The sequence below is a fragment of the Dermochelys coriacea genome, chromosome 9, assembly GCF_009764565.3.
Source record: "Dermochelys coriacea isolate rDerCor1 chromosome 9, rDerCor1.pri.v4, whole genome shotgun sequence".
NCBI classification, from domain to species: domain Eukaryota; kingdom Metazoa; phylum Chordata; order Testudines; family Dermochelyidae; genus Dermochelys; species Dermochelys coriacea.
In genome coordinates this window covers 101,600,328-101,622,385 of record NC_050076.1, presented here as the reverse complement: position 1 = coordinate 101,622,385, position 22,058 = coordinate 101,600,328, and the positions used below count along the sequence as shown (strand labels likewise).

Here is a 22,058-nt window from a genome sequence, read left to right as displayed (position 1 = left end):
ACATACAAAGCTGTAACGATGTAGAAATTAAAGGTTAATATTTTAGTGCAGATTTTACCGGTTAATTTTCAAGGTTAATATTTATTAATTGTGAATAGTTAATAACAATAGTTTTTTCCAGGTATTGTTATATAGTAAATAAGAGTCAATGATTTTCTTTGCTTCTGATCTCCATTCTTTTTTCTCATCAGCCTTGTCTCCATGAAGACAAGCATACAGAACTTTCCCCCCCAGGGGTAAATAAATATGTTATGTTTCTCCTGGACCCAGACTTTTCTTCCTGGTTGATGCTTAATGTTGGCATCCAGACAAACAAAGACAGACTGTCAAAAATACACCCCATCCCGGCTGATTTCAAACTGATGACACCGGATGAGTCAAACCCATCTCCCCCACTCTTTAAAAACGGGATGCAAATGACAGTGGGCAGCTTGCATGCATTAGCGCTGAAACATATGAGGACAAGGCTACACACTCCTTTTTCCAAAGCTGAAAACCAGAAGCTATCACAGACCATCTGAGGGTTATGCAATCCTTTGGTGCAGCAATGACTTCAGTAATTAGAACAAAACAATAATATGATAGCCACTTACATCCACTACAAAGATCTTCTGGGAGTCATCCAAGAACTGGACTTTCAGATGCAGCATCCTTGAGCACGCAGCTGAGCTGCCAGCCAGTTCAGGAGTCTTGGTAATCTGCGCTGTGTGCCAGACAGGGTACCCTGACTCCTCTTTCACACACAATTTCACTCTCAGCTGGATGGAGAAGGCTGCAGCCACCGTTACACAGATGCAGACTTCTCTTTGGAGGGAGGTCTGGAAGCAAAGGAATGTAATGCCTAGGAAGAAACACAAATGCAGTAAGCAGAGATCCTGACAGCCGCCTCTTCTAAAGAGCAACCTGTAATTACTTTTTGTAAATTAACGTTATATTATTATTGAAAACATCCAAGGGACCGGTTTCAATGGAGCCACTCAGAATTTAAACTGATGCAACCAAGAATGGGTCTGGCAAAAGCAGAGATTTTTCATTAATTGTTTGAGAAATGCAATGGCTAAAATCATCCAAATTTCATGTAGTAAAGTCAGAAGAAGATCTATACTGCTCGTATTAGTTGTTGGTGGTTATAACTTCATTCTTCATTCTAACCCAATTCTTAAATTGTTAAATACCAGCCTAAAAAACTAGCCCTGTAGACTGTATGGAATCAGACTCATTCTTGCTGTTTCTGTGAACAAAGCAGAGGGATAAGACAATATTTTCTGAACAGATTTGTATGAAGCTACCAGACAGAAGAATCTCTCTCACTGGAGCCTTGAGAAATGCTCACAATGGAATTAAAAAACCATGAAACATCCTTGTTCTGGGGTTTTGTTTCTAACTCGCACCTTCCACCACATTTGCTTAAAGATTAGTTGAGGATCACAGTTCTGTGAGATAACCTGGGTCCAGGATTCAGGAGCCACTCCCCCACAAATACCAGCCAGCTGCTTTGGCTACAATGATCAGCTGTGAAACGGTTAATATTAATATTTCAGGCCTCAGAGCTGACTCCCCCAGACACTTGCCAGCGTGTCCCCTCACTCTAGGGCATTTTTCCCATTTATACCCATAAGCACCAGGGAGCAACATTTCACTTGCTTGCAGCAGGAAGAAAAATCTACAACCCATAAGCTTTCTTTGGATTTAAAGCAACAGTAGCACAATCCCACTAGATGATGCTACTGAACAAGTAAGTCGTCATGATCCGAGAGGTATGGGCATGATTACAGGGGATCCTGGCTTTCATGGCCATTTGGGACAAGTGCCATGACTAATATTCCCCATAATGCACCTTGCTGAATCACTGATGGCGTGAATGTGGGGTCAGTTGTGAAGGCAGCTAGACTAATTCACTGTCTTGCCACTTGCAAAGGAATGAGCATCAGCCAAATGGGAGAGGGATGGCACCCAAAGGAAACCATTCCCTCCAGTCACCTTGCTAGCACCAAATGCAGCATATGTGCCATGATCCTGTCAGCAATGGGAGGGACCCCTAGGCATGACGGGAGAAGAGAGCATTGGACTGGGACTGAGGAGACCTGGTTCTGCCACTGACCTGCTAGGTAACCTTGGGCAAGTCACTTCATCTCTTTGGACCTGTGTCCTCTCCCCCCTATTGTCCATTTAGTCTGAAAGCTCTTCTGAATGCCGGACCTCTCTCTCATGATGTGTGTGCATCATCCAGCACAGGGAGCGCCCAGGCTCAGCTGGGACATCACAGAGCTACTGTCATACAAATAAATAGATAAATCAAGTGTCGCTGACGAAGGGAAAGAGACTATCGGTAAGAACTGGGTGTTACATTCTTGGTATTATTTTTGATCCCATTCCAAAGTGCCTCCTACCCATACATTGCTCTGGAAATAACAACAGTAGTTCATCATAACAACCCTACCAAGATGCTTTCTGGGTTTTTCAGCTTCCTCTGTAGAATCCAGCATAAGCCACTGCCAGGTATCAGGGCCATTGGTTGTTACATGTGATGAGTCCTGAATCCGATATTTTAGGATTCAGCCAAGTGGTTCATACAATTAACTAGCTTTATTCAGGTTGTAACAAGGTAACTTGCTGTGTCCAGTCCTTACAAGCTATTCTTTAAAACCCACTGTTCACAATGGAAGAAGATTTTGTCTGGTTTCATGTCACATTTCTGTAACACTGCTAACAATGTTCTGCTGTATCTCTCCTTGCACTACAACAGGAAGGCGCTAAGTTCAGGGAAACTCATCAGGATGCTGCATAGCTACTAACAGTGGGATTGTACTAACACATTGTACATTATATATTTCATAGCTGCTTCTCACTCCCACAGCAATGCCCCCAGTCCTGACCCAAAGCAGTACAGCCTCATGGGCCCTTTGATTCTTACCAAAGAAATGCTGACTGGCATGGTGGAGCTGGGAACAGAACCCACTTCTTGAGACCCTGCATGGTGCCAAGTACTCTCAGCTCCCGCTGACTTCAGGATCTTGGTCATTATATGACTCCAGACAGTCAGTGATGTGAGAGGAGACAGGTAGATAAGCTCAGGGACTGAGGGGTTAAAGTGTCAGATGAAAAGGGATAGAAACCTCATAGTTCAACCAGCCGCTGAATGGAGCAGAGTGTGAGCAGCTACAAGTCAATCCAATTTCTGAATGACTCCCCTTCCCAACCAGACAGCAAAACTCATCTGTTGGCCAAGCCAAGGAAGAAGGATCTGCTGCATGCTCTGGTGTGGTATGCACTGGATTTACGTATAAATACATTCAAGGCAAAACTCCACTGACGTAGAACAAATGTGTTGCCATGGCCAAAATGAACGCGGTTGCCTTGGCTCATGATTCAGGATGTTCGGGTCGCTAGTGGAGGGTGTGGTGTATAAATCATTAGACCTGGCTTAGCCCACTCGGAGTGCAGCTTTCCTCCGTGGGACAGATGCATTTTTAAACACACAAACCATTAAGTATTGATATGCACAGGTGGGAGCAGCCCTCCAGTGCTGAGAATAACGGGGCGGGGGGGGGGGGGAGCCATGCGATGTCAGAACATTGTGTGTGCATATGTCAGCCACAAACACCCTCCTGTTGGTGCATCCGACCCTGCATGGCCACCTGGTGTCTGACCAGTTGTGGTTATAGCCGGGCAGACATCCATAGCTGCTGTGGCAGCCAGGTCAGCTTGTCATTCCCTAGGGCCTGCAGTGCACGTGGAAAGACGGAGCAGGCTGAAGGTGATGCTGGCAGACTGGGAACTATTCAGAGTTCGATGAACTTCTAACAAAAGCCCAGGTAGAGCATGGACGCTGGTGGGGAGGGGGGCCAGCGGGGTGGCAGCAGGTTGTAGCGGGAGCACCAGAGAGCCAGGTCTGGCCTGGGAATGGAAGTTACTGAGGGCCCCAAGACAGGCTGAGTGCTGACCACTGAGGAGAAGGGGGTGATCGCAGAGAAGTCCCCGTGCTTGGACCACTCACAGAGGAGGCTGAGGAGAATCCGATTTCAGTCCCACCTCTCTCTTGGCTTTCAGTGTGAATTGCTTTTCAGTTCTCTTCTGCCGGCTGGAGCGAGGAGTCAGGAATCCTGGAGTCTGACCCTGCCCCTGACTCACCGTGGGTAGGCCAGCCCTGTCTGCTGGTTACTCACCGGAGGCCGCAGGGTCGAGGGACTGAGTAACGGCTGAAGTGTGGGCGAGTGAGGGCTGGGCTCCTCAGCAGCAAGGGAAGCAGAGTCCCCTGCGCAGCCATTAAACCAATGGCAGCCAGAAGCGACACAACCGCGATGCTGGCAACAGGGGGAATCTGTGGGCACAGGGCAGGGAGATGACCCCATCCTCCTCCTGTCTCCCCACTTCCCCAGGAAGCACCAAGAACCAGATCCAGTCCTCCCATCTTCCCGAAGGCTGGGGTTCCCAGTGCGCCCTGCTCTGCTTCTTGCCAGGGGCTGGGGCTGCAAATAAGGGGGGCCAAGTCGGTGAACGGGTCGCAGCACCACTCAAATTTGTCCCGGCTGCCCCTCCACCATGATGGAGGAGCAGCCAGGTCAAATTTCCAGCTCATCAGGGAGGCCTGGGTCCCCACTCCTGGTGCCCCTGCACCCCGCTGCTAATTCCACTGCAGCAGCAGCATTGGGTGCCTCTGGCTCTGCCCCCATGTTATTGCCAAAGGGGATTTCCGTTTGGGGTTTGGACTCGCACAGTTCTTTCTTCCCCCAATATCCTCCCAGAAGCAGTGACAGGAGCAGCACAGGACATCTGGCCGGCATCCAGTGCCTCTGATGAATAGCTGAGTCACCCACATTACGTGACTTGAGAGTCTCCTAAACATCCGCCTGCCGGATAGTTGGCAAACGAACTACTCAGTTCAGCTGTCCTCCCCACAGAGGACACGCCCATCAATGGGCCTTTCTTTTGGGTTGGCAAAACTACCCATCTCCTGACCCACTCACTCCCAGATCCGAAAGGAGTAGTCCCTGAAAAGGGAGCTTGACCAGGCAATATTATAATCCCGTTCTCCTCAGCTCCTTAGCAGCACATCCAAGTGCCAAAGTTCAGCACAAATGCACTTTGCTGGTGCTTCTTGGTGGTTGATGGGGCAAGGCCAGATGGCTGTGGAAAAGGAGTGGGAGAGAGATATATTTGCTCCAGGCTAAACAAATCCCTGGTACCATGATAAGTGAAATGGCAGCTGCTCCAGGTCAATTAAGACACCTGGGGCCAATGAAGAACTTTCCAGAAGGCAGGGAGAAGGCTAGGTTGGTTGGGACACCTGAAGCCAATCAGGGGCTGGCTGAAACTAGTTAAAAGCCTCCCAGTCAGTCAGGTGGGTGTGCATGTCAGGAGCTGTGGGAGGAAGTTGCGCTGTTGGAGAGGCTGAGTAGTACACACCATATCAGGCACAAGGAAGAAGGCCCTGAGGTCAGGGTGAAGTGGAGCTTGAGGAAGTGAGGGCTGCTGTGGGGGAAGTAGCCCAGAGAATTGTACATGTCCTGTTTCTAAAAGATCAGCTACCATAGCTGATACTATTAGGGTCCCTGGGCTGGAGCCCGGAGTAGAGGGTGGGCCTGGGCTCCCTCCCCCCTTTGTCCCCTGATTAATCACTGAGACTGGGAGACAACAGAGATGTGCAAGGAAGGATAACTTCTCCTCACCTCCCTCGCTGGCTTGTGATGAAAATGGCTCAGTAGACTGTGACCCTTGTCTCTAGAGAAAGAAGGGTTACATGGAGGGTCACAGTGAGACTTTGAGGCTAACAAAATCCACCAGGAAACACAGGACCCTCGGAGGCAAGGACAGAGGTTTGTCACAGTAAATAGCGTGCACCCCTGCTCCTCATGCTAGCTCTGTAACAAACAGCTGCCTGGACATCTGCCCTTTGTATGCCTGTTTATTGTGTAGCTGGGTTAGATGTTTTGTAACTATTTTAAAACTCATTTTGCAGGGGGGAAGAAGCACTTCAGACTCGCAGCAGTGTGAATCCACTTGAAATCAGCACTTTCAGTTTCATTTTCCATCCGAGCCCTGAAGGCCAGAACCCTACAACTGAAACTAGAAGCAAAGGGCGGGTTTTGCTTGTTGTTGGGAGGAGGCTCACAGGTTCAGCTGGATCCAAAGCCCATTCTGTTTGGTAGCAGACTCATGATATTATCTATGGGTCTGATTTATATACTGCTCTATATCTGCCAAAGACACACCCTTCCAGCCATGTGCTGTTTCCTTCCTGAAAAAGTTCTCCTGTGATTTTAGCCACTCGCCCTGCCCCTGCTCTACAATGGATCCCTGACTATAGAGGACACACGGGCAGGGGAATGGACCAGAGACAATGGTTGTGTTCCTAGGTCTGCCTCTAACTCACTGTTTGAGCTTGGGCAAGTCACTTAACTTCTCTGTGACTCAGTTTCTCCACCTGTAAAGTCTTACCCACCTTTACAATGCACTTTCTGATCTCTGTCTGAAGAGGGCTGTACAGAAGTGCCGTGTATTGCTTTCAATGAGACTGCACCTGCTTCTGTGGGTACAGATGGCAAACATATTTTTCATACAAGGTGAACAAAAATCGATGTTTTTGTTTTTTAGGGAAAAATTTTTTTATTGTTCTTTAAATTGTAGTACGTTTGTCTTTTTAAAAATAACTGTTTAAATATCTGAATTTAATACAAAATATACCAAGACCTAAACTTCTTATAATCTCTTACAAAATTATTTTTAAAAACGTATGCTGTACCCATGAGCCTCAATCAAAAACTGAGTTAAAGGCTGCTTTTCCATATAGAGAGACTCAGGGGGAACACATGCAACTTTGGAGGTCAACCTTTATAAATATGGCTCTACAGATCATGTACCATATTAAGGGCTTGATCCTATTGGGAACCCAGGGAATGTGCTACTAGGCGCAAGAAGACACCAGCATGTCTCTCATTAGGATCATCCCATGAGCCCACCTGGGTAGTCTCATACACCTGTTTTATAGCTTCTCCCTACCTGAGCTCTGTGCAGCCTCTAGTGTTGATTTCAACACCTGGCAACTGGAGAAAATCTGCCATGGCTGCAGGTCATAAAGAGACCCTCTCTGGAAATATTTTCAAGAAATTCCTGTACTTCTGGGTGAAAAAGGAATAGGTGCCAAATGTAAACAGTGTGACTAGGAGGTGTAAGGCCTGGTTGTCAGAACGAAACAGCATTATGGAAAATGCTCCTCAGATGGCAGTGACTTCGAAGATGATGACGTGAACATGTCTGAACAACCTGGATCAACTGATTAGTAAACTTATTTTTGCACCATTCTTATGGACTGCCTACCATGTCCTTACTATGCTAGTAGATGATAACCTAGATTATGGTCAGAATTTTGGTTTTGGTGGATTACTTATGAATTTCAAAATGTTAGTGTTCAAAATATTACTGGTGTGTTAGTTTGTTGATTAGTTTTGTGGGAATATTTACTGTTACTTCTGGAATTATTTTTTATTGCTCAATACAATCGAACATCCTAGGTGAAGACATCCTGTTTAAAAGTAAAATTGTATCAGGCATTTATGAATTTTAACATTTAAAAATTTCTTTTTCAAGCTCTTTAGTATATTGCTAGAAATAAGGGTTTAATAGATTTTGATAATCATTATGATTTGTTAATTATTTTCCCTGTAGAACTGGGTTTAGAATAAATTACATCATCGAAACAGTGGTACAAACAGCTGCAGTGGGAGGAATCTTTCATTTACAATCCTATGTTTTAAAGCAGCACAGAGTAATGCTCAGGGAATGAGAGTGACTTATTTTTATGATTCTGTTTCAGTGCCCAGCTTAGACATAAGAGGTTGTGAATGTCCATCACCTGCAACAATCAGCAGTGCTGCCACTAAACATATCAGACAGTAAATTACCTGTATACAAAAAAAGGTAATAAATAAATAAATCTTTCATCATCATCCAATCAAACCATGGCTGAGTTTGTAACCAGGCAGATTCCAGGGAGAGTTCCATTCCAGGCAGATTCCATCGATGAAAAGGCTGTTCAGTTCATTTATGCAACAAATTCTCCCTTTCATCTTGTTCAGAACAACATTTCATTGACAGGTTCAATCATTATGACCAGGCTACTGTCCATCTGGCAGTGCAGACATTGCTGCAAAGTTGATGGATACAGGGTATAAGAAGGAAAATGAGCAGTGTGCAAAAAACATTGCTGGGAAATTTGTTAATCTGAGTCTTAAAGGGTGGAGCAATGTACACAATGACCCAGCAATAAGTGCTGGTGTGACAACAGAAGGTGGGGGTTTGTCATACAGAAACAACTGATACATCAGGAAATGCCCATACAGCAGAGTACTTAAAAGTAGCAGTAAAAGCTGTAGCAAACTGGGAGCAAAAATTCAAGTGTCAGGTGTGTCATTTTGTCACAGACAATGCTGCAAATGTAGCAAAGATAAGACGAAATCTACAAGATGATAATGAAAGGAACATAAAACTTGTAACATATGGGTCCAGTGCTCATTTGATGCATCTTTTAGCCGAAGACTCAAGTACAACTCCAGGAATAAAAAACAATGTGATGAAATTGCAAAACACTTACATGACAACCACTCTGCTCAGCCTCACCGCAGAGAGGAAGCGGAGCCAAACTAATTCTCCCCCAGGATGTACAGTGGAATTCAGTGGTTGACTGTTCTGAGCTGTGTGTTCAGAACTGGCCTATTGTGACGAAAATTGTGACCAAATAGATGGAACTACCACAGCCAAAGAAGTCAGCACTGGAGTAGAGAGCAAGGTGGAAGATGTGCTGAATACACCGAAACCTGCTTCCAGAGCCTTGGACAAACTGCGGGAAGATTGTGCTGTGTTGCTGATGCTGCTGACATTTGGAAAGAACTTCAAGGGACCTTGACAAAAGAAGTACCCAACACCACAGTTAAATTGCAGGCAGGAAAGAGGCGGCTGGATCAAGCAAAGTACCAGGGTAGATGCCTAGTTGCTGAAGAAGATGCTGCTATGACCTGGGCATCTAATAATCACCAGGCACTCATGCCAACCATAACACCTTTCAGGGCGGGAGGTGACCACGGGGGAGCAGTACATGTTTGCTGATGCCGTTTTAAAGCAAGTCACACCACTGAACCTGGGGGAAGTCACTAGCTAAGCACCCGGAACCAGAGGCCGTTGAATGCTAAACCAGCTTTAGACAGCAGTAGCCTGTTCTGCAGGCACAGAAGGAATATTTACTTCATTTGGACTAATTCATTCAAAGTTGAGAGATAAATTGGGAGTTGAAAAAGATGAAAACCTGTCTCTCTCTTCCAGTCTGTGAATAAAAACGAGGAAGGAGAGGACGAGATCTTCTTCTTTTAAAAGTCTGAAGGGAAGCCTATGTAATTTAGGAGACTGTTGTTTCATTTTTCAAGAGACTTAGGTGAGTAGGAATTTAAGATTTCACAATTAGACGTATTTGAAAATTTTCCTAGGCTTACCTGAAATAATCAGTTTAATTCACAGACTACAGCAAATCCCTATGTTTACTAAATTGTTTAGCTATAAATGTGAAACGTTATGATAAGAGAAGTTTAAGTATCCAAAACCATTTAGGGTTGTTTCGTTTAATAAAAATAAATTGTATCTGCTGTTTGGTGCTCAATTAAATTCCAGTTACCATCCCAATGCCACTTGACACAAATCATGAGCAAAAAGTTAATTATCTAGTAAATAAGCAGTATATCATTCTAACATCCTAAAATGTACAATTAATAAGAATCTGAATATATAGAGTTATATATTTTCTTAAAGAAATATATATAGTTATAGTGTACCTTCCTAGGTAGCAAAAACCTGTATCAAATGTAGTGTAAAAGCTCTATTTAATTCCAAATCAACATTTTAATGCTTATATCAACCAAGGAGAGTGCACCTTTTTTTAAGAAAACACCTGAAGTACAAATAGAAAAGTTGATTAAAATTTAATCGTCTTTAATCATGCAATTAAAAAAAAATTAATCGTGCTGTTAAACAATAATAGAATGCCATTTATTTAAATATTTGTGGATGTTTTCTACATTTTTTAATATATTGATTTCAATTACAACACAGAATACAAAGTGTAAAGAGCTCACTTTATATTTATTTTTGATTACAAATATTTGCACTGTAAAAAACAAAAGAAATAGTATTTTTCAATTCACCTAATACAAGTACTGTAGTGCAAGCTCTTTATCATGAAAGTTGAATTTACAAATATAGAATTATGTACAAAAATAACTGCATTCAAAAATAAAACAATGTAAAGCTTTAGAACCTACAAGTCCACTCAGTCCTACATCTTGTTCAGCCAATTGCTCAGACAAACAAGTTTGTTTACATTTGCAGAAGATAATGCTGCCCACTTCTTGTTTACAATGTCACCTAAAAGTGAGAACAGGCATTTGCATGGCACTGTTGTAGCCGGCATTGCAAGATATTTACGTGCCAGATGTGCTAAAGATTCATATGTCCCTTCATGCTTCAATCATCATTCCAGACCAACATGCATCCATGATGACAGGTTCTGCTCAATAATGATCCAAAGCAGTGTGGATCGACACGTTCATTTTCAACATCTGAGTCAGATACCACCAGTAGAAGGCTGATTTTCTTTTTTGATTGGTTCGGAGTCTATAGTTTCCGCACTAGAGTGTTGCTCTTTTAAGACATCTAGAAGCATGCTCCACACCCCATCCCTCTCAGATTTTGGAAGGCACTTCAGATTTTTAAATCTTGGGTCGAGTGCTGTAGCTTTCTTTAGAAATCTCACATTGATACCTTCTTTGCATTTTGACAAGTCTGAAGTGAAAATGTTCTTAAAACAAACAACATGTGCTGCTGGGTCATCACCCAAGACTGCTATAACATGAAATATATGGTAGAATGCAGGTAAAAAAAAAAATTAACATTTGTAAGTTGCATTTTCACGATAAAGAGATTGCACTACAGTACTTGTATGAGGTGAATTGAAAAATACTGTTTTGTTTCTCATTTTTACAGTGCAAATATTTGCAATAAAAATATAAGTGAGCACTGTACACTTCGTATTCTATGTTGTAATAGAAATCAATATATTTGAAAATGCAGAAAAATATCCAAAAATATTTAATAAATTTCAATTGGTATTCAACTGCGATTAATCATGGGATTCATTTTTTTAATTGTGACTAATTTTTTGAGTTAATCACATGAGTTAACTGCGATTAATCGACAACCCTAATTAAAGTGAATTATTTCAATTGAGGTTTTCCTCTTGGTGATTTAAATCATTATTTAAATTGCTTATTTAAACCAATCCACCCTGTTTTCATGCTTTCATTAATTAATATTAACTGGGGGTGTCGTCATACTACAGGCTGCTCTGATGTTGTACTTTATTTGGTAATATTTTCTCCAATTGCTATGGACTGACCAGGTGTTATTCCTTATAGAATCCTGTCTCAGAACCTGCTCACTTAATATAATCATCAATAATGCTACGCACTTCTACAGCATTTTGCATCCTAGGTTCTCCACAGGCTTCACAAACATTAACTAAGCTACACTACATACCTGTGCCGTAGCTTAATAACAACATTATTCATGCTATCCTGTCGAGGACGCTGAAATTAGTTATTGTTTTGGCTCTGTGCTGTCAGGGCCTTGTTTCCCATTCATTCTCCTCTGCATTACTTTCAGGTGCATCCAATCTGTACTTTGTTTGGGGATTAGATGAGATTATCTCTGAGTATTTCCATGCCAAGCCTGCCCCATTCCTACCTGAGAAGGTCACACATGTGGGCCCACATCCTCAAAGGTATTTCAATGGGAATGGGCCCCTGAATGCCTTTGAAGATCTGGGCCTCGGTGTCTGATCCAGCCACCAACTTTCCTGTTTGAAATCATACCTGGTCATCCTGATGTCACCGTAATTTATTTATTTCATCACATGAAACTTACTTTATTGCCACGCTTGCATACATCAATGCAGGCTTAAGGGGATTGTTTGATACATGAGGGCTAGCGTTCGTCTGGCAGAAAGTCCCATTGAAACATTTTTTTAAAATTTTGGTTGTTAAATCAAAAAAAGCAGGATGAAAACTGCCTGACAATCTGGCAGTGGGATGCCATTGCTGCTGATGGTATGGCTATGATGCTACAGCTTGATAATGATCATAGGCACCAGCATGCAGCAATCAACAGTGTGAGGTAAGCACTGGTACAAATTCTGTGCAAGCCCCACTGACTTCACTGGGCCTGATCCTATCTATTAGTTCCCAGACAAAACCTGCAGAGTGAGCCTGGTTGGAGTCGCATACACAGATATATAATCTATCTGATATCGTGAAGAGAAGCCTGCCACCATTTAAGTTTCAGACCATGGCGCTGTGCAAAATAGGCGTTGCTTTGTTTTAAGCACTAGACAAATGACAAGTCATTTCAGAACGGACCTTTCCACTCGCTCATTTGACACTAACACAGCGTGTGAAATTCAATTCAGCAGGGTCACTTGTTTCCGAGACACAAGTAAAATCTCATTCTCACCATCCTGATGGGGGAAGTGGATTTCGTGCCTTGGCTGCTTAATTTTCACGACAATTTGGCTGTTGTAACAAGTCAGGGAATCCTTTGGGGCCATGTACCGTCCTTGACTCCTGCACACGATGCCTAGTGAAAGTAGCTGGAATTGCTGACACAGAGACAACAGTACATGGCTCTTAAGGAGCTTATAGCCAGAAGATCAAACCTTTTTGAAGAGGATGGAGATAATTCCTATTATAAATGGCACACAGTGGACCTGGTCTGGATAGGATATCAAAGAGCAGGCTCTGCAACCTCAATCCTAAAACATAAAATTATTCTAAACTGCCTTAGAATTGGGTTTTTGTTTTTCCAGCGTAAAGCAACTTTGCTGCCCAAAATGCTGATAGTCGGCTACGGAACACAAGAAACATTCCGAGAAAACACATCCGGCAAAACCACTGGGGGAAATGAGACTTTTGCTTTAAAAAGGCGCCATCTTGTGGAAGTTGTGCTCAACAATCAGTGAGGGGCTGATTTAGTTTGTAGGTCTGAATGCTGCAAGGTGCAGTTATAATACAATCTCACATGCATTGAGTATTGTCTGCTTTTATCTACTTACCAGAAATTGATTGTGCACATTGACTAAGAAAGGCCAGGATTAATATTAGCCATATAACTGAGCACAGAATAAATGCCATTTGCTATGAACAAACACTAAAAAAATTCATAGGAATTGTTTCCAAGGTCCTAAATAATAGCATGGGCTCCTGCTATTATCCAAACTGATTTCCCACCAATGATGTGCCTGGTATTGCTGCATCTACCAAAGGAAAATTGCAAAAAGGGAAGAACTGAAACTAGAGTATATTTCACTCAAACAGACCAGTTGAGATATTGAGCAAAACAAGAAAATAGCTCCTAATCCATGTCCAGTCAAAGGAGCTCTGATGCCCTATGGGTTTCTCCTGGCACCCAGCCACTTTGAGCCATGGAGGTGTGATTGCAACCAGTCTGTTCTGCAACTCAAGTAATACATTTCTTGTAAGAGCGCCCTTTGTTTTGTTTTGAGTATTTACAGTTCCTGGTAACAGTCCTGAACTCACATCTCCCTAAACTAGAAATAAAAACTGACAAATTGTGAACCTACCTGTAATCTGGATAACTCCACAATGCGGTTCAGAGATGATTTGGACATGAAGGCTTTCCAGCCTGATGGGAATTGGCAGGAAGACAGACTGGTCAAAGATGTAGGACTGATTTCCTCTCCAGGGTCCACTGTGAATCAGGCATGGAAACATCCACTATTTTGTCCCAAGGCAAAAACAAGCCAGACACTTGTTAGAAACATATACAGATTTCAAAGCGCACCAGGGATGGTGGCCCACAGTTCTTTATCAAAAAAAAAAAAAAAAAAAAGGAGTACTTGCCACAAGTACTCCTTTTCTTTTTTGCGAATACAGACTAACATGGCTGCTACTATGAAACCAGTTCTTTATCAACATCTCAGAAATCCCATTTCCAGGTAAAGCAATATCTCCTGTTCTAGCCATGCACTGCCAGCAACAGAGATGCCTGGACTATAATCAGCAGTGATCATTTAATGAAAGGGGGTTAAGGAAGCGACAGGGAAACCTTTTCTGAACATCAGCATTATGGATCCTGTGGCCAAAGGCTGATTCTGAGGAAGCCACCACATCGAGTCTGTCATGCTTGGTGAATGGACAGAACCCCGAAGGAAAGGACAGCTTCCTAAGGAGCTGCCTTGCACATTTTCATGACAGATGCGGCTTCCCCCTTGGCTCAGGATGAACAGCTCTGGTTGAGTAAGCCCCAATGGCAGCGAGGCAAGGAAATCCTGCTGCTTTGTATGCCTGTGGTATGGCGGATCAGACCTCTCTGGCCACAGTGTTTTGCTAAGGAGAAAAAGTCTGTCATATTTCAGGCCATCCGTCATTCTGTCAAGTCCCAGTGTAGAGCTCAAAGGAAACCTAAGGCCGGGGCAAAGTCATTCCTTCTGGGATGAAGGGCTGGAGCAAAAAGACACCAGATCGACATCCTGCTCCATAGGAAAACTGGTCTCTATGTGGGGTAGGAAACCCAGTGCAGTACTCAGATTAGTCCTTGTACAAGGTAATCAAAGTCTCACATGCTTAAATAGGGAGCACTGAGCTTTCCCCCTGTTCAGGCGGAGGGGGCAGTAAGACATGAATAATTGGGAAGGTTTGAGAAGATACACTCCAAAATTTAATTCGGGCTCTTGGATGAAGCAACTCTTCTTGTCCTTCAATACTATGCTGATGGGAGATATAGAAAAATTTATGTGCCATTTTCGATGATCACTGCTCTTAACAAGTATTTTAATTAACTTATATTCTGCCCTACCCCAAAGAGACAACAATAAATAGCAACAATAGTCTGAAAATTAATATTGGTTTGTGTTTCTGCAGCACATCGTCAGACACTATCATTTCTTCTCCGCCATTACCCCAGTGCCATCGCTTGCTTTCGTCTTCATGAAGGAATTTGAAGTGAAGTCGTGCTCTGAAAGGGAACGCTGAAGGAGGACACCATAGGAGATGAAAGCGCTCTTTCCTTGGCTTCATGCCAAATTGACTCCATTTTCATGTAAAAAGATCCTTTTTTCCCTCCCCTTCCCCCTAGCCATCACCTACCATAAGAAACTCAGGTTGGAGGTGTTCTGGCAACTGCATCCTCAACCCCAGTAAAGATTTTACCAGCTCAGTGCTGCCATCAACGGAGCTGAAGCTGTAATTGCAGGCAGAATGTTGCCTTTGAGATGAAAAGGAAAGGAGTACGTGTGGCACCTTAGAGACTAACAAATTTATTTGAAGTGAGCTGTAGCTCACGAAAGCTTATGCTCATATAAATTTGTTAGGCTCTAAGGTGCCACAAGTACTCCTGTTCTTTTTGCAAATACAGACTAACACGGCTGCTACTCTGAAGCCTTTGAGACGGAAGTTGGTAAGCAATCCTGAGCGGGTCAGAACTCTCCCACAGCTCCATGGGCAGGGCAGTGCTCACTGGAATTCAAAAATAAATCAGTTTGAACTTATTTTTGTGCAGTGTATAGGAATAGGATAGGAAGTCCTATTGTGAGCCCTCTAGGGGCACTCATTCTACTTACTCTCTGTTTTAGAGGCTGCCAGAAATGAGCCAGAGAAGCAATGTGTATGTAGCTAGGCTTGGCTTGTTTGGTTGTGCTTGGTATACACATTTATATGGACCTGGCTGTGTCCAGGTGATTTCTTTACATTATTTGTGTGGTGTGAAGAACGAGACACCCACCCTTTTGTCACTACAGCAGACTCCTATCTGTAAGGTGCCATTTTTTTTTTAACCACACACTTTTTTCTGATCACACCCCTTTTAAGATGCTGCTAATGAGTTTCCTCTCAGTTAATAAAGGGCCAGCTCTCCTTCCTTGCTCCCTTCATGGAACAGCCCCAGCAGTCTACTTCTTGCTTTATTGCCTACTTGGCTCTCAAATGCAAATATAAAGCTACAGGAATAAGGGATGCAGCCAAGACGTGAATCAGCAGCAAGTCCACAATAACAGACACATGAAAAAAACCGCTTCTGACAAGCCCTGTTTCAGTAATCCCCCAAAACTCAGCACAGATAGTCCTTGCTGACCTATCAATTCTCTCCCAACTCCCCTTTATATTGGATACGTTTGTCTTCTGACATTAAACCTTCCCTTATCAGAAATAAGTCCCAGTCCTTCAGTATTTATCAAAGTAGCAAAGGAAGCCATAAAGATTCCCCTCATATAACCAACAAATAGTTTTCCAAGGTGTATGTCTATACCCGATTCCTTCACACTTAGCACACCGCTCTCCTTGTCTCATGTAACGGTTATATTCCTTCAGGGGCTGTTTTTAATAGTTACTTCTGTATTTGCCGAGGGGTGCTGCATTTGGGATAGCCACAAAGGTCCAATCCTGCGTGGGGAGCTATTTGTGCTACAGAGCTCCCCTCACATCAGTCAGGCCCTGCTTCAGCACTGGGAGTGAATTCCACAATCGGGGCTTTGGCACAGCTATAGCCAAGTCTCCTACTACAGGAGACTCCTGCCGTTAAGCTTGTGTGAGCCATTCTTCTGCCAGTGCTGAATAGAAAGTCTACAATGGCAATTTTGGCTTTTGAGCAGTGGTAATATGACCATAAATAAATCAATAAAAGCCCTCAACATTTTAAAACACATCTATCATTTTATCCAATCTGTATGAGAGAACCCGTACACTACTTTGTTTAGTTAGGGCTTTAAAGTTTAGCTACCTTAAAAACTAGTAGGGAAGAGGTAACAGCTCACTTGCTTTAAACACAGTTGTCGCTGGTGAGTTACACTTCACCTATTTACGATCTCATCAACTTCCTTCTGAGGTATGTCACTGTGGTGTTCGCAGCCACACTGAAAAGCCCTGCCCAATTTCCTGTGTCCTCAGCTCGTGGGAGCTGCACTCACTCATGCATCGCTAGGAAGTCTGGGAACATACCCCGTGGTTCTTTGGACTGCTGTAAACTGAGCCACTCTGGTGCTTTCCCAGTGAATTGTGAGAGAACTTGTCTGCCCTTCTGTGCACAGAGTGGAATTGGGGGAAGGCATGGGAGGACTCTCAGCGCTCAGCCTGCATCCTCGCTGCAAGCCGAGTGGGTTACCAGCTCTGGCCTATACCCATAGCCCGCGAGCTAGCCTGGGTTTAAAGTCCCACCAAATGCCAGTGAGACAGTTTTGTGCGTCGACATGGAGGGAGGGGGCTATTCATGGCAGCACCCAAGGAAGAGGCAGCGTCAGATTGGAGTGAAGACATTATCCTTGGTGCATGTTGGCCTTTATACTTACTAATACCTAGCTTCCCCTGCTGGCCTGCAGCCCTGCCTACTCCCGTCTCTCCCCACCCCTTTGGTTCAATCCATTTGCTACCCCTCCTGTTTGGTGACATCACCAGTTTACTCACCCTGAGTTTCGATCTGACAAGACAGGAAGCAGCCACCAAGAGTAAAAAAGCTGCTGGTTTGTTAGTCAGAAGAAGCTGCAGAAAGCGTTACAAGCAACTAGAAACATCACTGCCTACAGAGTGACATACTTCTTCCCTGTAACAAACGCAGCTGTCGCATAAGACACACTGATTTGTTACATTTCAGAATAGCCCATTTTTGTTCCCCTTGTCCACGAAGGTACTGCTGAGACACACACGCAACGTGTGCCTGGATTAGCCAAGATGTGCACCTCTTGGGAAGTGAATTTAATTCTAACAGCTAGTCACTGATAAACATCTGAGAGCACCATTGTAAATAAATGTACCAGTGGTTCTACTTGCTCTCTCTCCAGTGCAGTTTATGCCAGGTCTCCATGCAATAAAGGGACTTTATTGTTCTGAACAGTTCAAGTGAATTCTCTCCATTTCTCTCACTACAGTTCCCCCCTAAGGAATGGGCAGCGTCCCCTCCCTTCTCACTAACAGGGAGCAGCCGGAGATATAGGGTAGACAGTACTGTAGTCTTATCCACACAAACTTCTAGCAGTACAGGGTGATGGGACAATATTACCTAGGGCAGATAAGGGTCAGGATCCCGGGTGATTTTGAATGGCCTACAGAAGTCACTGAGGTTGAAGCCACCACTATGCTAAGCGTTTGTAGGTTCCTAAAGCTTTAATGTATTCAGATGAAAAGCTGTGTTGGATTTAAAGCGACAGCCGTAACGTTATAGAGGCAATGCCATCAGAAAACTTTTAGCTACTTGCAAACAATTGCCCTACGATGCTCAGTAGCCAGAAGACTTCTATTCACCAGTGATGCGTGCATAGTATTTTGGGGTGAAATGGAGGAGGCTGAGCTTCTTCCACCTCCTCTTGAGAAGCACCCAAGCTTCTGAGTTGAGAAGCTACATTGTAAAGATGCCCTCACCTCCCGAGGACGAGCTCCAGTAATGCTATGGCTGAGGTGATGCTACTACAGAGTTTGTAACCATCAGCAGCTACAGCAGTGGCCATCCACTGGCCCTATGGATTGAAAACCTTGACAAACCCACTTGCCTACTTGCAGTCATTGAGATATTTACACAGCCCAAAGTGTGTGTGAGCCATAAAAAGCGAGTTAGATTTAGTCTGATAAGACATACATCTGGCCAGGTCCACTAAACAAAGCATCAGGAAAGATTAACACTGTGTAAGGCTCCTTATCTAAGGGAGGTCTGCTTAAGGTGTACACATGGTACATCGCCAGAAGTTTGCTTTAATTTAATGCTTTATATCAGAGAAGCTTGAATTATTTTCAATTCATAAGTGAATTTAATCTCACACCATCTCTTCCAAGGGCGAGGGAGGATGGCATAATACCCATTTACAGGATTTCTGCCCTTCAGTGGCCCTTTAAGTGATTCCCCCCCCGCCCCCATCATAGTAAGTCAGTGAAAGACAGGGAATAGAGTCCACAGCTCCTGCCACCCAGTTCTATGTCAGCCAAAATAGTCTTCCTCACTAGGAATACATAGTGCTTTACAACTTCAGTCACTTACAGACAAGCAATCTACTTGGACCCCTGTAAGGTGCTGATGTACCCACATTTTGCAGATAGGGAGACAAAGCCACTTGCCTTAGGACACCCCATCGGTCAGTAATATAGACAGACTATACAAGGTGCTGGAGCAGTCGCTATAATTAGTACACTTTAAAAGCACTAAAAGAATAGATTTTGAACCCCAAGTATGAGAACAACACTTATGCATTAATCCAGCTCTGCAGAACAGCCAGTTGTAAAATCAAACAGTGAGCCCAGTTTGGTAATACAGATATCTATTTTATTAAAAAAGTTACAAACAGGTGGACCGTAGGGTTGTCTTACAAAATGACAAGAATGAAATCTATCGGAAAAACTTTTTACAAAGCATTATAGGTAATGGTTCAATTTTTGCACTTGTTATTCCAGATTTCACCTATCACTGATAAAGATACAGTACATTAGATACATGATGTTAGGTTACATTTTATTTGTAGAGCCCTACTGCAGTGATTTGAACAACTCCTAAACAGATGCCATAGTAGAGACAATACATATATTGCATTTATTATTAGCGTCTTATTCTAATAAGCAACTTCACATGCAAGCTATTGAGGAAGCCTAAAATAACTTTTGGTCCCTTTTTTCAAAGTGTGCTGAAGAAACCATCTTTATCTCATTTTCCCATCCTTATCACTCTAAGCTAGTTCAAGTCAAGTTTTTTTGCTGAGGTCAATGAAATGAATACTTTTGTTTGATAAACTACCCATAGGAAAGAACCACCAACTGATATCAACCCAACTTTTCTCCCCTTAGACAATGGAAAACTAAGATCGTAACTATTTATGTTTATTTCCTATTACTTGGTATATCTACTAAAAGACCAACAATCACCACTTAAATCTACTTTGAATACAGGGTTTGGTTTAATTCTGGTATTAAAGTGCAAACCTAAATATTAGCCTCGGCCTGTTTATCAAAGTTTGTACAAACAGGGAAAAGTATTTTAAGTAACCACACAGCAAAGTTAGGTATTCTGATATCCAAGCAGAAACCTTAGAGAATTTATTCTCATTGAAATTAAAATTCAATACTAAGAACATAGTCAATAAAATCTTAATTTCTGCTAAATACTGTAAATCTTAAGATCCTGTTTCTATTAACCCAATAAACCGCATGAATGTGGAGATACTATATTTGTGACTTCTTTTGCAGTTTTGTTTGAATGCCATCATCATTTAGTGAATTTTAAAAATTGCTTCACCTCGCATATCCATCACTGCTTTTACTGGAGCTTTCCTTGTTAAAGTTATTTAGCTATTACAGGGAAAATGTATAGTTATATTTATCAGAAGCATGTTCAAATGACTAAAGCTGGGCTCCTAAAAACCTAGAACTTTGGTGCAGTAGGTGAGCTGCAGTTATTAAACTTCTGCAAAACAAATTACACATTTTAAACCACCTCTAGAAAAAGCTCTCATGTATGCAATAATTGTTAATAAAACTGAACAAAGATTTCATCTGCTCTTTATACATTTTCATTCTGCTTTAATACCTGTGTTATTGATAAAATTTTCAAGTATTCAGACAAAATGTTGATCAGGTAAACAACATGGAAGGCAATGGCTGTTTAAAGCACACTTGCAGTTAGTATCACTGAAACCTGGTGCTTTTCCCCTTGTTACACCAACTTTGTCTTTAACACTAACTTGTTTATGGGGGTGGGGGGAAACAACTAAAAAGCTATTTGTGACAGTGCAAGAAAAACGTTAACAAATATTGCTTTAAAATATTATTCAGAAAGACAATTAGGAATTATAAAATGTAAGATCATTTTATTTGCATTAGATTTACAAGTGCAGAGGTCCACTAGATGTCACTTAATGTGCTGGGCAAACTTGAGCTAATTCTGGTTAGGCATACAACCCAGTTTGGAGGATGCATTATCCCTTTTCAAAAGCATACTGAAGCAGATCAGAAACTAGCAAATTTAGAAACTTAACAGAATGGAAAACATACTGCTTCATTTCAACACTGCAATTACCATTAATAAGAAGTCTGAAAACCCACAGTATTGTGAAGTAAGAACACATTAACTGAATGCTTGATAGCCCATTTCAAATAATCCCTATTACAAATACACTATCACAAACTCCATATGACTGAGAAAAGGGATATTACATCCATACAACGCAAGAGGTGTCTTCAGTATCTTTTCATGACACTGTCACACGTAAACATAAAAGTCTCAAAGTATTGACCAACTACATTGTAGGAGAAAACTTTGCAAATAGAATTAAGCACTGATGCGAGGTAATATACAGAAGTAACCATTTGTTTAAGGCTCAATTTATTCTCCATTAAATCTTTTTAAAAAGGCATTGAGTAGGTAATACTGAGTTTAAGTATTTAATAAATACAAGTTCAGAAATTGATTAAAGAAATCAATTAAAATATTAAAAATGAATTCTTGCATATTAGCCATTAATATGAACTTAGAAAGCTAGAAAAGGAAGATAAAGAACAGATTTTAACTTATGGTAAACATGCTAAGCATTCCTGTTTAAGGTCTGTGGATCTTGAAGGCCACTGACCTTATGCACTTAGATGTATGGCAATGTGCTGTAATAGAGACAGGTTTACCAAGGCTCAGCTCTGCAACCTGGGCTGAAAGAGTTCTCCAAAGCAGCATCTGTGCAAGTTTCCTCTGAGTTTTATCTGCAATTCAGACCAAAAAAAGGAGTGAATAAAGGCCATATTCAGATTTACACGTTTAAATCAAGTTAGCTTTAGTTAACATGTTAACAAAAAGCTGGTGGAAATTTTCTAATATTTTGACCAAAAGGACCAATTTTTCCACAGAAGTTTTGATGAAAAAAGAGAGTTCCTGTTTTTTTTTTTTTTTTTTTTTTTTTTTTCAAATGAGCTCTGTTGATAATGGAAGACAGGCTAGCAGGCATTACCTAGGTTTCTATAACGTGCACTTCTGTAGCACCTTATGAAGCGGTA

At 42.4% G+C, this 22,058-nt stretch overlaps 2 protein-coding genes and 1 long non-coding RNA gene across 4 annotated transcripts in view; 1 reads left to right on the top strand and 2 right to left on the bottom strand.

Moving 5' to 3' along the window:
- The window catches only part of FRMD7 (FERM domain containing 7), a 43,372-nt gene extending 29,453 nt beyond the window's left edge, over nucleotides 1-13,919 (bottom strand). For both annotated transcript variants that reach the window (XM_038415127.2, XM_043491534.1), the window contains exons 1-2: nucleotides 13,676-13,919; nucleotides 594-841 (exon numbers count right to left, since the gene is read on the bottom strand). In XM_038415127.2, the coding sequence (XP_038271055.1) occupies nucleotides 594-841; nucleotides 13,676-13,826 (399 nt within the window). In that variant the 5' untranslated portion in view covers nucleotides 13,827-13,919. The remainder of the gene's footprint in view (nucleotides 1-593; nucleotides 842-13,675) is intronic.
- On the top strand, nucleotides 7,684-20,773 carry LOC122455634. Its single transcript, XR_006273966.1, has 2 exons — nucleotides 7,684-9,424; nucleotides 14,976-20,773. It is a non-coding gene; the product is annotated as an uncharacterized LOC122455634 (long non-coding RNA).
- Nucleotides 19,329-22,058, bottom strand: part of RAP2C (RAP2C, member of RAS oncogene family) — a 13,311-nt gene continuing 10,581 nt past the window's right edge. Inside the window, exon 3 of the mRNA XM_038415410.2 lies at nucleotides 19,329-21,767. The gene's annotated coding sequence lies outside the window, so the exon portion shown is untranslated. The remainder of the gene's footprint in view (nucleotides 21,768-22,058) is intronic.